The sequence below is a fragment of the Ranitomeya variabilis genome, chromosome 3 (assembly GCF_051348905.1).
Source record: "Ranitomeya variabilis isolate aRanVar5 chromosome 3, aRanVar5.hap1, whole genome shotgun sequence".
NCBI classification, from domain to species: Eukaryota; Metazoa; Chordata; class Amphibia; order Anura; family Dendrobatidae; genus Ranitomeya; species Ranitomeya variabilis.
In genome coordinates this window covers 673,304,386-673,321,335 of record NC_135234.1, presented here as the reverse complement: position 1 = coordinate 673,321,335, position 16,950 = coordinate 673,304,386, and the positions used below count along the sequence as shown (strand labels likewise).

Below are 16,950 nucleotides of genomic sequence, written 5' to 3'. Positions count from 1 at the left end.
GGATATTGCCCAGTCGGGAAGGTGTTAAAGTTTGGATTAATTGCTAATAGTAATTGTTCATCTGAACTTAGGTGAGGAAGACATAGGAGAAGATTATTGGAAGCGATGACTCTTTAATATTTAATATTTGACATTATCATGGCTTGCCATAGACATCCATGCAAATATCATTTACCAAAAATGGGAAAATTTAGGAAAATCTTTCTAAATACATTATAATGTGGCATTTGGGACCAGACCCAAAATGTATCAGATTTAGGAAAGTAGAAGGGTGGCACTGTGTGTGACTGCCTGTGTCTGTATGTAGAAGATACTATCCAGGTCTGACCTGACATTCTGCTAAACACCAACACCGGTGACACAATCGGGGTGGATTGGGTAGAAAATTGAAAGGCGGCCATATATATTAGATACATATTAGATGAAGTTCTGCAGAGTTTGCCATTTTCAGTGGGAGCCAGGTACGGACTGGGGCTGAAATTCAGCCCTAGCATTTGAAATCACACAGGCCCATGTTGCCCGATCCCCATGAACCAGATGGGCTATATTACTAATATTACCTTGGATGGAGGAAAGGAAGATTTTCTACAAGACCAATTTTTCTAATGATACCTGTGGCCTGCTGGGGCAAGTGACGGAGTCAGCGACTTTGTGCTCCATCACAACTATTAACAGTGTGGGTATCTTGAGAACACCGATTCTGTTAACAATGTAGCAGACAAGACTGCCCACAACCAGACAGGCCCTTCTGGCATTTGCCAGAATTGCCAGATGGCCAGTCCGGCCCTGGTGGGAGCAGATATGTTTGTGGGGTGTCCTGACTTTTCCTTGATGACAAATGTTGGGGGGAGTGGGAATGATCTAGCATGTTAGATTTTAGCATACACACTCTCTTGTTCTTACAGAACATAACCCACCACCAGAGATGATTAGCAACAACTTACCCCACTCTTCCTCTAGACAACATATTCGCACTCCGCTGACGTGAGCGTGCATGTGTATGAAGGCATCATAGCTTTAGGCTGACAGTGATCTAAAGTGCTAACCACCTTATATCTCTACTTTCATCGGTTGGCCCCTTAACATGATATGAATTATGTCAGATCTTGACCGGAAGCAATATCTGTCAACACATATTCTGGTGCGTTGAATGTTTTTGGCTTCTTTCCGGATGTAGTCAATATAACATTTAAGAAATCTGCCATAACAACCAGTAGAGCAACTATTCAAACATCTGTGCAGGAATCCATCTGCATTTGTCCATGTAATTAATGACATTGTCGTCTATAACCAGATCGACGGTGGACAACCAGCAATCTAATATTGCGAGTGTGCGGACGGCTTTACATTAGATCACTCAAAAAGTTCTCATTTGGAACAGCCAATGAGGATTTCCATTCTGAACTTCCTTTTAAAATAGCACAAACATTGCTTTATAGTGAGTAGAACCGAGACTAAACCCTTTTAGACCAGGTGTCCATTTTTCCGTGGCATTAGGATCAATTTTTTTTGTGTATCGCAGCTGATCTCAAAATGACATCAGTTGTCACTTGGGCCTTTTTTTTACTAGTTTCTACTGCACAACTGGTAATCATAAAATGCAACATGTGGCGTGTTCTGATCCAGCTCTTTGAAGGGTCCGGCACAAAAACTGATGTGCTGAATGAATGCAAATGATCACATTGAAAACTATGGGATCTTTTCCCAAATCAATTTCCTTTTGGAGTTTTGTAGTAATATGGAGGAGGAAAAAAGATCTGTACAGCGAAACACATAGAAAAGAGGCCTTGAAGTCAGCAACCAAACCATACCATGGATGAAGAGACCTGAGGATCTCCTGCTGTAGCAGAATAACAAGTCCCAGCATGCGTTATAAGTTCAAGCAATTGAACATCATAGATTAAATGGGTTGTTCAGGACTAAATTATTTTTTTTTATTATGAGTTAAAAAACTAACAGGCAGATACTCGCTAGCAACTACCTGCCTGCTCTATCTGGCACCGGCTCAGAGCAGTCATTGACCACTCCTACCAGCGATTCAGCTGCTCCATGTCAGCAGATCAGCTCTTCCCCTTCTGCTCTGCTCTGTTGATGGGGCGTGACTGCTGACGTCATGCTGATTGACAGCCAGCTTCCCACAGTTAGGCAGCAGGGAGCTGGCTGTCAATCAGCAAAACATCAATTGCTAAGGAAAGTAACAGATCTCAGTGGATGAGAAGCTGCTCTGTCAAGCAGAAGCCGTTGAATCACTGGCAGGAGCGGTCAGTAACTGCTCTGTGCCAACAGAGATTAGCGTCGGGCACAACAGGCAGGACGTAAGCAATTATATGCCTGTGAGTTCTTAGGCCCAAAGTAAAAAATTAATATAGCCTTGGATAACCTCTTTAAAGGGAACCTGTCACCCCCAAAATCGAAGGTGAGCTAAGCTCACCGGCATCAGGGGCTTATCTACAGCATTCTGGAATGCTGTGGATAAGCCGCCGATGTATCCTGAAAGATGAGAAAAAGAGGTTAGATTATAGTCACCTGGGGGGTCCGATCCAATGGGTGTCTCAGGTCCGCTCCGGCGCCTCCCATCTTCTTACGATGAGGTCCTCTTCTTCTCTGCTCCGGTGCAGGCGTACTTTGCCCTTTTGAGGGCAGAGCAAAGTACTGCAGTGCGCAGGCGCCGGGCCTCTCTAACCTTTACCATCGGACCGTACCACAGCGGGACCGCCCCTGGGGGAGTTTAATATAACCTCTTTTTCTCATCTTTCAGGATACAGCGGGGGCTTATCTACAGCATTACAGAATGCATTACAGAATGCTGTAGATAAGCCCCTGATGCCGGTGTGCTTAGCTCACCTTCGATTTTGGGGGTGACAGGAACCCCTTTAAGGCTTTGACTACAGAGTGAAATGTGACACACATCAGCAGATCCCGGACATGTTGTGCAACCAAAAACCATTGTGCGACTTGTCTCATATTGAATTCTACAAGGACAAATTTGAGCTTGTTGTGCGACCTGCTACAAAAATCCAACAGGTTTGGACTTTGGGCCAATGGTAAAGTTTTGGTCGTGGTCGTATTAGGCTTTGGGTCTTGCTGGAAATCATTAATGTGATAACACAATGAGCCTAACATATCGCTGTGTAGTACTAACCTTACCATAGGGGTCTGTGAATTATATCACACACCCCAGACTTCATTTGTATTTTATAGCTGGAACATCACCTACTTTATGCTTTGTTTTTGCCTTTTAGGACTGTTTTGTATGTGGCATAATTTTGTTAAAATTGGGGCATTCGTTGAGATATTTCTCTGTTTTTCTACTGCAGCCACATGTTGTCTGTAAGGCTCGGTTACCAATTATCAGTTGTGAACGGTCAATTTTTTTATATGCCTGAATCGGATACAATGAGGCCAAAGTTGTGCACTGTGTGCACCAGTCCTGTGTCCCTTGTTGGGCCATATATGCTGCAGGCAACATTCTCATCTGGCTCCAAGATCAGGTGGGCACAAGAACTAATGCGCTGAATGATTGGGATTGATCCCATAGAAATCTATGGGATCAGATAGCACATAAGTTTTCCTCCAGCACTTCTTGTATCACAGCGCTGGGAAAAAAACATTGTTAAGGTGCATAAATGAACACAAGGCAATAGTCAATAGAAACAAATGTAAAACACATTACCAAAAATGCACTTTTTGTAATCCCTCCCCCCCCTCACACACACACACACACACACACACACACACACACACACACACACACACACACACACACACACACACACACACACACACACACACACACACACACACACACACACACTCTCTTTGGGTGCATTTATGGGTGCCTGGCATTTTTTCCCCAAATACAGTATGTTGTAGATGTGACATCTTTTTCATGTGTTTCCATAGGCAAAAAAAATAAATAAAAAACACATATGTGTATCTAAAAAGTCTTGAAAAATGCTTGATTATAAATCATGGAGTTTTCATATGCCAGAAAAAAAAGACATTACAAAATAAATAAATAAACAAATAATAAAAAAAAATATCCATGAAGGAAGCCTAATGCTTTAACTTACTCCACTCACATTACTTACACAAAGGGGAGGAGACAAAAAAAAACAAACACCAAATATTTTATTACCATTTTTTTATTGGAATGGTTCCCTTGGGTTGACAGATCTGTGGCTATATACATTTACAAGTCATTAAACCAATGCTGAGGAGCTGTAACATTTAGAAAGGCAAAAAAAGAACAGAGTGCAATGAAGAAATGAAGAAGTGCAAAATCCATAAGCAGCACAACACATGGGCGAAGAGGAGGGTAAGAGGTCCAAAACATAAGAAAAAGGGGCTAACTGCAATTACCTACTTATACACTGCTCATTCAGGATAGAGGTTTGTTTTAGTGAGAATTAAGTTGTTTTTTTTTATGATTTTTAAATCTTCATACCGGTGTTTAGTTATATAATGAGCTCAGTGGAGGAAAATACCTAAAAGGAGACAACAAAGAAGTTAAAGGCAAGCAGTATTTGTCATAATCAGAAGTTATTTATTTATTGATTTATTCATTTTTTCGTTTCTTTTCATTTTTATTTTTCATTTTACTTTTTCACATTCATTTGGGTTTTATTCCTATTTTTTTATTATTTTTATTATTCCTATTTTTAAAAATATATATATATTTTTTGTTATAGATATTTGCTTCTAGATGATATAAAATATTAAGTAGAACTTTTCCTTTCTCTCCTGGCTTGGCTCTGATAGTAGTAGCTGGTAGCTCACTTGTTAAGATAAAGCAATGGATGTGGCCGTGTGTGCTGATTCCTTTGTGTTGAATTATTGCTTTGTTGAGCCAAAGGTCATTACAATGGATAAGTAGAGCAATAAAACTATGAGAACCAGTACTCTTTCCCTATAAAGATTATCATTATTGGGTTATTAATACTCGACCATCTTGAATTATACCTCAGTAATAAATAGGGATCTTGACTCAAGCTCAGACAGTATAAAAATAAGATCATTCCCACCCCCCATCACCTCCCCACACTTATCCCTGCCTGCTCCTTCCATCAGATCTCCTTATATTATTGTAATAAAGCAATATACAGGTCAGGGTACTCTAAATCTATAATAGATAGATAGATAGATAGATAGATAGATAGATAGATAGATAGATAGATAGATAGATAGATAGATAGAATTGCATATTTTTATATAACTATGCTATAAACTATAAAAAAAAATATATAACACAATCAAATATATATTCACAATAATTAAATGTAGTTGTCTATAATAAAACTGTGAATAAACCCACTGGAGTTTTTAACAAGATAAAGCAGAACGGGTTTTACTGGTGTAATTTTAGTGCAATGGTCGCATCTCTATGGACAATGTGATTGATTTATAACCTGCCCTAAAATGGAAGAATATACTCCCGGTATTCATAATGTGATTTTTATAGCTACTGCTATTGTCTTTTTCGCTGGGAATATGTATCTGGTAGTCCATCAATAAAATGATAAACGACTCGTTTTTTATGAATCCAACATAATCTAAAAGAGAAACACACTTCACTCTTGAAATATATAGTTTATTATATATTATTATATATTAAATATATAGCTAGCTAATTTTGAGCCAGTAGAATATAAAAAGATCCAATATATATATATATATATATATATATATATATATATATATATATATATATATATATATATATATATATGATTTTATTATATCTATAAATAGATAGATAGATAGGTAGATAGATAGATAGATAGATAGATAGATAGATAGATAGATAGATACATATATGATCTTTCTATTTTATATGCTATAAATCAAAAGAAGCTAAATTTACTGCGACATTATTTGCAGGTCATTGAGAATAAATAGTTTTATCGTTTAGATTAGTTGAGATATAATGGGAAATAGTAAATTTTATGAAATATAAAGTGAGACTTGTGCAGAGCCCCCCACCCCCAATCAGGACCAGACAATGAATGCCACAATAATAGAAAGCAGATAAATGATATAAAATTAGCCGGTAAATAAGGGACATGATGATATAAGTGATCAGTGCAATAAACTTACCTTATAGAGAATGTGCATTGCTCCTTATGGGTCAGTAGATTTTTGTGGAGACACAATCTTCTACATAATGAACTATTTTCTCTCCATATTCTACAGAGGAAATCCTGGTTTTCTTGCCGCTCTCCAGGGCTTGGCTGGCCATAGTGAGCTCTGCCATCAGCGTGGGCCTCAGCACTGCACACACAAAGTTGCTAAGTTAGCTGAAATCCCTAATTCTTCTTCCTACTCCATCCAGCTTTGTGTGGCTTCACAGAATATCGCGGTGTTGGGCTCCCCTTCCCCTCGTTGTTTATAGCTACACAAGGCAAAAGGCCCATAAATCTTTTTAGAAAGCCCAGAGAGACAAGAGGAAATTGTGTATGCATGGCTAGGAGCAGCTAATATCTAAACCCATTAACAAGCCTGGGTAGGACTCAAGTTGTTGGGGTACATTAACCTACAGTTAAATTCTGAAAGAAGTAAAAAAAAAAAAAGACATTTGTGTGAATTAACATAAACCAAATTCATCATTTCATTTTTGGCATATGAAATGAGATGAGCTGGATGAGCATGCTTCCTTTAAATGCACTCATTGTGGCCATTATAAGTCTGGTTGCATCAAAATCATAAATCAGGGGTCAGGAGAAGGTTTTTTTAGGTTACAACGTGGAAGACCTGGGAAGGGTGGTATAGACGGTAGGCTTATATAATGGGGGGTGTATAAAAAGGGTGATCACAAAGCGATTACAAGGTGTCAATATCATGATAAAGGAAGGTCAAGGATCTAATAGATGGTAAAATATCATAATTATCTGTGTGTATAGAAATATATAAGTATCAGAATTATCTGTATCTTTGTGAGATCTTTATATATATTTATGCAGATTTATGCATTCCTGCATCGAGGAACCTATTTACATATTTATATCTTATGCATACGCACACACATATATATATATAAACTATATATATATATATATATATATATATATATATATATATATATATATATATATATATATATATATATATATTCAGGGAACCTTTCTTGTGTTTCAAAATCCAAGATAAAGGTGAGGAACATCATAAATGACAAAGTAGCATGGTGACCTCTGTGTATATATATATATATATATATATATATATATATATATATATATATATATATATATATATATACAGTCAATAACCTTCCTTGTGTTTCAGACTCCAGTAATCAATGCAAATGCTAGCCACTGCTCTGCTTGCATGTGTGGCTGCTGTGGGGAGGGCTAGGCTCAGTGCTTGAGTTTAAAGCCCACTAAACAATCCTAATCTGCATTGGCAATACCCCCAGAAGAGCACTTCTCTCTTCTCCCACCACCCCCACCCTCCCCAAAAAGGGCCCTCCAGATAGCGGACGCCCCCAACATCCCTGCTCAGCCCTCTCGTTGTGTGCCTGGATATACACTGCAGCCTGCTCTGCTGCACCCTCTTCGCCTAGGAAAGTGTTAAAGGTAAGATATTTTCACTCCAAGCAAACAGCAGGCTTTTGTATACATGATTTATCGTCTGATTCTTGGTTCAAACAGAGTTCACATGAATTTGCTACTGCTGAAGGCTAGGAGATGGGGCTGACTTCACACTACTGAGGTTGCCATTAACAAAATCCTTTGCCTTTAGACTCCCAGCATTTTGGGAACTTGTAGAGATGTAATTTTTATTTTTTTATTTTTTTTTGTTTGTAAAGGATAATTGAAGAGATTTAATATCGGTGCAATATCTTAAAAGACAGGATCGGGGCATTTGAGGGGTTAATTTTTAATGACTCATTGACACCATGACTCTCGGTGATATATATGTGCTGCTGCAGGATCTATTGGCTGGGAGGAGGGGGGGGTCATTGTATATATATTACATCCTTTAAAATCTAGATTGGCTGAGCGATGAGCGATAGATCGTTTGATAGGAAGGTGACTGTGCACCGGAGATAACGTAGGGATGATTGTAATATGCATTTGATGGAGTTTACCATTCTTTTTTGGGTAATTGTTCCATTGTGCCATTATCGCCTGCATTCACCGCACAGCCGATGTCATTGGTTGGAGTTTCTATTTTTTCTTCGATCTGAGAGTTGAATTAAACTCCAGCACATCGGACTTTATTTACAGCCCCCTCTTGGAGACGTTTGGTGGGTGCTGTAGCTACAAATGATAATTCGTTTTTGATAAATGCTTTGCACACATTTTGCAGCCGGGCTGATATAAATCAAAAAGGAAGGTGGAGGGAGGCGGCAAATACAAATCATATTTATGGAGGGGCAGGCTGCTGTGGCTATTAAATAAACAGTAATATTAATAGAATCTATGGAAAATTTATAGAACATTGCTTAAAACTGTGCATTGGACTGGGATTTAGAAGGAGGGGGGTGAATAGTCTGAAAAAGTGCTGATCAGATAAATAGGGGCTTTCTCTATAAGAACAAAGGACCGTGCCAGGGCCTAATCCTGGCCCATATAACAATGGCCTTTAATTGATAGACTGGGTGTATGGGGGAGCACTGGGGTATCCTCCATAAATACACAGGCACCATTGCCGGCCACTAAGGACCTGACTGGAGGAACTCTGCCAAGGAGAACACTTTATGTTATTATTGTTTTTGGCTCCATGTGAGTCAAATTCCTGAGCCCTCTGTAAACAGTGGGAAATGGGAGAGAAAGTTTGAATGGTAAATATGAGGGGAATGTTCCTGCAGCTGAGCCCCAGGATAAATGGGCTCGGAGAGGCCCCTTCACTCTTATGGGAGAGGTGCAAAATGATCCACCAGTCATGTCCAGGACAGAGACCGGTCCAGGCTGATCATCTCTGTATATGCTATGTACCTATTGGGTATAGGTGAATTATATAGGATAGAGGTGGGAAATAAAGAGGCATTCAGACTCCACAGCTATGAAATGAAATGCAAAACTCTCCAAACACTACCTGGACATTTGCTTTGATCAATTGCAATAAAAGTAAATTAATAGCAATACAATCAGATATTACTTTTATGGTTAAAAGAACAAGTGAGCAAACTATATTATGTGACAAAAGTAAACAGTTAATGAAAGTTTGTGCAGATGATAAACAATTAAACTCACATGAAAGAGTGTAAATTAACAGATAGATAGAAATATAGATAAATAGATAGATAATATATAGATAAACAGATAATAAATAGATGATAGATAGATAGATAGATAGATAGATAGATAGATAGATAGATAGATAGATAGATAGATAGATATTGGATAGATAGATAGATAGATAGATAGATAGATAGATAGATAGATAGATATTGGATAGATAGATAATAAATAAATAGATAGATGAACAGATAATATATAGATATTAGCTAGAGATAATAGATATAAATAGATAGATGAAATATGATAAATTATAGAAAATTATCTGTCGTTTATCTATATTTTCTCTATCTACCATCTACAATATTATGGTTGATACATAATAAAATATAAAGCTTGAAAAAGTTCCACACTTGGAACTAAAAGTTGACTTGCTACAATGGGTCGTTAGACCCTTGAAATTTTTTTATTTTTTTATTTTGAGGTTTGATTTTGACTTAGAGGCCTTTTGCACATAATTTTGCAATTTTTGGTATCTTCGCTAGTACTGCACCTATATTAGATAGATAGATAGATAGATAGATAGATAGATAGATAGATAGATAGATAGATAGATAGATAGATAGAAAGAACAGGAACACGAGTGTTGGATTCCAGCTTTTCGTGCTCCCTACCTCTCTGCTATCTTTCCATGCATTGCTAACTAGATTGTGCTGTTGGTCATTTTGATTTGTGCGGTGAAAAGATCTGTGGAAGTCAGGATTGTGGTGGAGAGCTAGATCAGATGATAATAACTATTGTTCACCTTTCCTAAGTCCATCCATCATGCCAGGTAGAACCTGTAGTGTTCCTACCACAAGCAGTCACATGGAAACACACAAGCAGCATTAAACTTAAACTATAGTCTCCCAGATATAAGCAGTCATCTCATTACTGTTAATCATTTTTATAACTTCCTACGGCACTTCCACTACATAAATCCAGCTGTCATGGATTTCATCTGTCATTTTACAGTTTAAACAACAATCCTGGGTCTAGCTGGTGTTACATGCATTCTATAAATAATTCGGTATCCAACAGAGATAATAGATAGATAATAGATAGATAATAGATAGATAGATAATAGATAGATAGATAGCTAGATAGATAATAGATAGATAGATAGATAGATAGATAGATAGATAGATAGATAGATATGGGATAGATAGATAGATAGATAGATAGATAGATAGATAGATAGATAGATAATAGATAGATATAGTAAAAAAAATGGAACAGCACATATATTAGTCCTTGGGTGCACAAGCCTCTTCTGCAATCTATCCACTTTGCAATAGTTACAATAAAATTATAAAAAAGCAGGCAGCACTCCTTCTTTAGGTGAAATTCTGTGGCTATTTATTTAGCCCCTCAATGGCTTGAGAAAGGCTCCATAGGAGCCGAAACGTCGCCTTCCATGTGGGTCTAAATAAATAACCACAGAATTTCACCTAAAGAAGGAGTGCTGCCTGCTTTTTTCTAATGGTAGATAGATAGATAGATAGATAGATAGATAGATAGATAGATAGATAGATAGATAGATAGATAATAGATAGATATGGGATAGATAGATAGATAAATAGACAGACAGACAGACAGACAGACAGGTAGATAGATAGATAGATAGATAGATAGATAGATAGATAGATAGATAGATAGATAGATAGATAGATAGATAGTTGGAAGCTACAAGCTCCCTTCAGTTTTTTTTTTGGAAAGTTTGTGAAGCATTTAAAGTTTGAATCATAAACTTTTTAGAAATATTCCATGTTTATTATTTTCCTTTAATTCACAAATGAAACTAGTATATTGCAAAATGCGTGAATTGTTCCAGATTTGTACAATAGGAAAAGAATGTTATATATAAATCTAGCAACTACATTTATTATTTATGTTTTCATTCACCTAGTGAGGCAAGATTTCGTTAAATATCCCAGACCTTTGTTTAGTCCCTGGATCCTTTGTTGCTAATTTTGCCGCATCCTTTTCATTTGTGACTCAGAAGAGAACTAACATAGATCCTTAACAGAGAATAATACCCCAATACATTGAAAAACCAAGAAACAAATGTATACAAGGAGAAACAGGTATTAGTTAGATAGATAAATAGATTGATAATTGGATGATTAAAATCTCATTATCACCACTAAATATATGCACTTGTATTTTCTGAAGTTTTTCCTTTGGGTTATTAATTATTATAGACCTGGCATAAGCAGCTTTGGTGTCATCGTGTATAGGAAGTTTGCATTAGAAGTCCTTAGGAAGAAAATACCTACATTTTAGGAAGTCCAGTCTTTATCCCTTCACTGTTTCTGTCTTTCTCCTGTCTTTCCCCACCCTGGGATCACTTAAAGTGGCAGCTTTCAGGCTGTAAACGCAGAGGGATATGTAAGACCTACCGCAGTGGATGGTTAAGAAAAGCTCAGTACTTTCCAAGGCTCTTTTGTTACCTAGCATCACTTGGGGGAAAAAACACATTTATTTAAAGTAGGCCAAACTTTACAGTAGGTGCAGTGACGTCAGAAGGTGGTTCTAAGTGTTTCTTTTGGAAGTCTAATTTTTGTATTTGCTTTCTGTGTCAGCAGGTCTGGGGCCCTTTACAGAACCATTGGCCTGGGGGAAGATCTGCTGTGATAGAGCTGGGATGCCGGAGCTTTATCAGTAGGTCAGGCTCAGGATTGTCTACAGGGGCCATTGAGTGTGATCTCTGATAACCTGCTCATCACACTTCTTATACAAAGACTGCACTGAGCACACAACATGCAAAAGTCACTTTACTACGACAACGCAGCGTCCTTCGCGGGCTGTGGCTTCCAGGACACCAGTGCCATGCATTACCTTGGGCACCAGACTTATGCCACCGAAAACGACTATGAGGCGTCCTACTGTTTGCAGCCAGGAACCACATCCAGCAATAAAAGCGAGCACTCACTGAAGGGCATCAACTTTCATCTGTCCGATGTCTCAGAACAAGCCCAGAAGCCTAAGTCACCCAACTCAGAGTCCCCTAACCCCAAATCCACTGCCACCCAGAGCTGCCCCTCCCAGCCCAGCACTGGGACTGAGCCTGAAGTCACTGGCACCAAGAAAAGCAGCAAGAACAACAACAACGTCCCCAAACAGATCTTCCCCTGGATGAAAGAAACACGTCAGAACTCCAAACAGAAGAAGCCGACCCCTCCCCCAACAGGTAACACAGTGGGACCCCCACCCCAGAGCTACATGCTGCACATAGACATGCTACATTTAATATCTATCTATCTATCTATCTATCTATCTATCTATCTATCTATCTATCTATCTATCTATCTATCATATATCTATCATCTATTAACTATCTATTAACTATCTATCTATTTATTATGTATCTATTATCTATCTATCATCTATCTATCTATCTATCTATCTATCTATCTATCTATCTATCTATTATCTATCTATCTATCTAGCTATCTATCATCTATCTATTATCTATCTATCAATCAACTATCTATCTATTATCTGTCTATCATTATCTATCTATTTGTCTATTATCTATCTATCTATCTATCTATCTATCTATCTATCTATCTATCTATTATCTATCTATCATTATCTATCTATCTATCTATCTATCTATCTATCTACCTATTAATCTTATACATTTTTATCTATTTAATATCTATCAATTTATTTATCAATAGATTTCATTTATCTATATATCCTATACCTAGCTATCTTATGTATCTCTCATATCTATTCAGTTATTTTACATCTATTGATAGATAAAAATCAATCTATCTGTTTTATACATTTGTATCTATTTCCTATCTATCCATCTATCATCTATCTATCCATTTATCTATCTATCTATTATCTATCTATCTATCTATCTTTCTATCTATCTATCTATCTATCTATCTATCTATCTTATTTTAAGGTGACCCTGCTGCTACAAGAAATTGTAATGATCGATATGGATTCTTTCAAACACTTCTAAAGTTTTCTCTTCTCCCTTTTCTCCACTGTTCATTGCTTCTAAAACGATGACTTAGGTCGATTCTGGGAATATAATAAGTGCAGCTGCGGAGACGTTTGTGGCTGTCTTGTCTTATGTGCAGTTTAGCATGAATGTGGCTGATAACAGATTACAATGCCGCATATTTAAATACCTTTGCTAAGTTCAATAATGTGTATTAGTTGCTGGTTTTAGTGAGAGATACTAAAGTAACATTTTCGTTTCTGGATCACAGATTTTTAACAAATACACTTTTTTTTAACCCTTTCACTTTCTCCAGAAGAAGACAACTCCTTGGACACCACCAGTTTTATAAGTTCTGCATCTAAAAGGGCCAGGACTGCTTATACCAACTCCCAGCTGGTGGAGTTAGAGAAGGAATTCCATTTCAATCGTTATCTTTGCCGCCCGAGGAGGCTGGAAATGGCCAAACTGCTCAATTTATCGGAGAGGCAAATAAAGATCTGGTTCCAAAACAGGAGGATGAAGTACAAAAAGGATCACAAGGGGAAGGGTGGGGGTGTATCTCCTGGAGGACAGTCTCCCAGCAGAAGCCCCTCACTGATGCCTTACTCCAACCCCCTCACCCTGGATGAGGACAGTGGCTATGAGGTGCCCATGGCTCAGCACGAATTCACCAAGAGTCCTGGTAACATGTATGGGCTCACAGCTTATTCTGCACCTCTGTATGACAACCCACCAGCTCAGAAAAGATATCACCAGCCCCTGATCTCTGAGTATGACAACCCTTCAGTGCATGGAGAGGCAGGCTATGACACCCCTGGATTACAGGGGAGCCAGAGCTACATTGCAGGGGATTACCTGGAGAATGGCCCTGGAGGCTGCTCAATGTTCAACATGCCCCATCCTTCTGCAGATAGCATTGACTACAGCTGTGCTGCACAGACACCAAGCAAACACCATCTTGGGCCCTGTGATCCACATCCCACCTACACAGACTTAAGCCTACATCCTGTGCCTCAGGGGTGTTCCCAGGAGCCCCCAGTGCTGACACATCTGTAGAATTGCCTACCCTTTGAAACATAAAGGCAATTTAGCCTGGCCCATTATGTCATTAAAAACATGTAAACCTACCACCAACAGTATGCCTCAACCCCCCCCCCCCCCCCCCACATCTCCTATGTATTTATTAAACTATGCACAATACAGGGACTATGCATGAAGAGCAATACCACATAAGCAACCAATTAGACTAAACTCCTTTACCCTCTCTGTAGTGTAAACTCGTATGCCTGGCCAGAAACACTGGGAATGGAAGGTCACAGCCTGTACATGCTGGAATGTAGTCACTCTTCATGGGTACACTAGTAGTTCTTGGAGGTCCCTTAAAATTTAGTTCTATTTTAAACTGTATTTATGTAAGACTGACTTCCAGGGTTTTGTAATTTCTCTAAATCTTTTTTAGTAGAAACAATAAAGAAAAAAAAGAAGCTATATTTATAATGCGTTAAATCAGTTAAATATGTTGTGTCTATTTTTGTTGGTTTGTTTTATACCTGTTCTCGGTTTTAATTTATTATTAGGGATATAAAATTATTATTTTTTCTTATTTTTCTTTTATTTGAAAACGGATCCGAAATCGATTTGTCTGAGTTTCTTTGTATTTTTAGTAGAGTTTGAATTAACCGTTTGATAAAATAAATAAAAAATTAAAAATAAATATGTGATTGTCTTTATTTATCAATACTTAGGTAGAAGACAAAGGGATTTTGGAAGTTGCTGAAATCAGTTTGTCTGCGTGTGTGTGTTATTTCCCTGCTAGGGGTTGGATTTCACCCCTAATTCACCCCCATTAATCATCTGGACAGGGACAGTTCACATGGCCCCCTAAAGCCTTTTCATGTTAAGTTAGTATTCAGCCCTGGTACAATCTTGCTTGATCAGTTTCTGCAGTTCGTTTTGCTAAACTTTTACACACTCTGAGGTCTCAGGTTTGGGATTTCCTGGTTCTGTAGCTTCTGGCCACATTTAGGAAATACTTTAATGTTTGTCACATTTTGGTATGTAAATAGAACATTAGAGCATTAGAGACAGTATCTCTATAGCCCTGGCTGGTAAATATTTACTATTACTGTAAACTACCATGTTATGTTGTAGCTCATATGTTTCAGATGTTAATATTATATATATATATATATATATATATATATATATACACATACTTACATATATGTATCATCCGTGTCTCAACATAGTTCCTTAAAGTGTTTTATATCTTTATCTATCTATCTATCTATCTATCTATCTATCTATCTATCTATCTATCTATCTATCTATCTATCTATCTATCTATATGTGTGTACAAATATTCACATATATTTGTGGCTACAAGTATCTATATATAAATATATACATATGTAACTGTGTATATGTATGCGTGTGTATATATGTGTGTGTGTGTGTGTGTATATATATATATATATATATATATATATATATATATATATATATATATGTATAATCCTGTATGATCCTTAAAAGCAGACAGTGTATCCCCCCACAGTCGCTGGAGGAGGTCACATGAATCAGTGATATTTACACTGAAGCTTTCAGGACTCTTCTGTACCTGGTCGCTATAGCTACTGGAGGGTCTCCACTTGTGAGTACACGTCGTCTCAGGCTTTTGTCTGTCCCACTTGTAAATATAGAAAGAGCTATATGGGTGCAGTTTAACCGTTTATTAGGTTTCCTCTGAGTATGGAAACAAGCCTCTGATTTTTTTTTGGGTGGAAACAATGTCCAACTGGCTGTAATTTCGGCTTCCGTTTGGGCTAATGGTAAATTAGCGCTTCATGGCTCGGATGGAAGTGCAGCTCTCAGCTAACTCAATTTACTGGGAGGAACAGAAGGGCAGAAATGTGTCTCCAAGTGCCTGAGACTCCACCACAATCAGATGGCCCGGTCTTATCATTACACCCACACTAGGACCCTGACAGTGCGGGGTAATGGGCTCAGGCTCTAACGGGGGATCCAGGTCACAGCAATGAATGCAGCAGAATGGCGCATTAATGGCGGCATCCTTCTGACATATTCTGTGCATATCTGTACATGGGAACTACTGCGATATTACTGAATCTGCGATATTAGGAAAGTCTATTTATCTATCTATTATATATTCTTCTTCTCTCACACATGGCACCAAAACGTCCCATGATGAGCTGTTAAACAACACCTTTTTTCACTTGAGATGGTGTGCTGCTTCTGATTTTTTTTCTAAATGTAATAAGGACTGGTATGTAAGTGGGAGGCTTTGCGCCCAAAACTTGTTAGAAAGGTGCTGCTCTTTTCTTATCTATCTATCTATCTATCTATCTATCTATCTATCTATCTATCTATATATCATCTATCTATCTATCTATCTATCTATCTATCTATATATCATCTATCTATCTATCATCTAGTTAGAAAAAACGGAACAGCACTAAAAGTTAAATGGGTGCAAATTCTCCCAGCAATCAATCCATACTAGCCAACATATAGTAGTAAAAAATGGAAGGCAGCACTCCAAAAAGTAGTTTAAAAATAAGGAAAAAGGCTTATAGCCGAAACATCACCACGCCATGTGGACCTAATAAAGCTCACTTTATTTTGAAACTACTTTTTGGAGTGCTGCCTTCCGTTTTTTACTATCTATCTATCTATCTATCTATCTATCTATCTATCTATCTATCTATCTATCTATCTTTCCTGATCCAATTGTACAAATCTGAA

At 37.7% G+C, this 16,950-nt stretch overlaps 1 protein-coding gene and 1 long non-coding RNA gene across 2 annotated transcripts; one reads left to right on the top strand and one right to left on the bottom strand.

The window, feature by feature from the left end:
- Nucleotides 1–4,148: 4,148 nt before the first annotated feature.
- Nucleotides 4,149–11,635, bottom strand: LOC143818497 (uncharacterized). The gene is made up of 3 exons (XR_013224575.1): nucleotides 11,498–11,635; nucleotides 6,097–6,270; nucleotides 4,149–4,487 (listed from the first exon to the last, which is right to left on the bottom strand). It is a non-coding gene; the product is annotated as an uncharacterized LOC143818497 (long non-coding RNA).
- Nucleotides 11,636–11,807: 172 nt separating this feature from the next.
- LOC143818496 (homeobox protein Hox-D3-like) lies at nucleotides 11,808–14,964 on the top strand. Its single transcript, XM_077299786.1, has 2 exons — nucleotides 11,808–12,411; nucleotides 13,499–14,964. Exons 1-2 carry the CDS (start codon nucleotides 11,982–11,984, stop codon nucleotides 14,239–14,241), a joined length of 1,173 nt encoding a protein of 390 aa, XP_077155901.1. The 5' UTR covers nucleotides 11,808–11,981; the 3' UTR covers nucleotides 14,242–14,964.
- The last annotated feature ends 1,986 nt before the right edge of the window (nucleotides 14,965–16,950 follow it).

What these genes read in the sequence shown, in the direction of transcription:
- LOC143818496 (XM_077299786.1), top strand. Translation starts at nt 11,982, where the DNA reads ATGCAAAAGTCACTTTACTACGACAACGCAGCGTCCTTCGCGGGCTGT. An exon ending in GCCGACCCCTCCCCCAACAG is followed by an intron (nt 12,412 to 13,498) that starts GTAACACAGTGG and finishes CACTTTCTCCAG; the next exon opens with AAGAAGACAACTCCTTGGAC.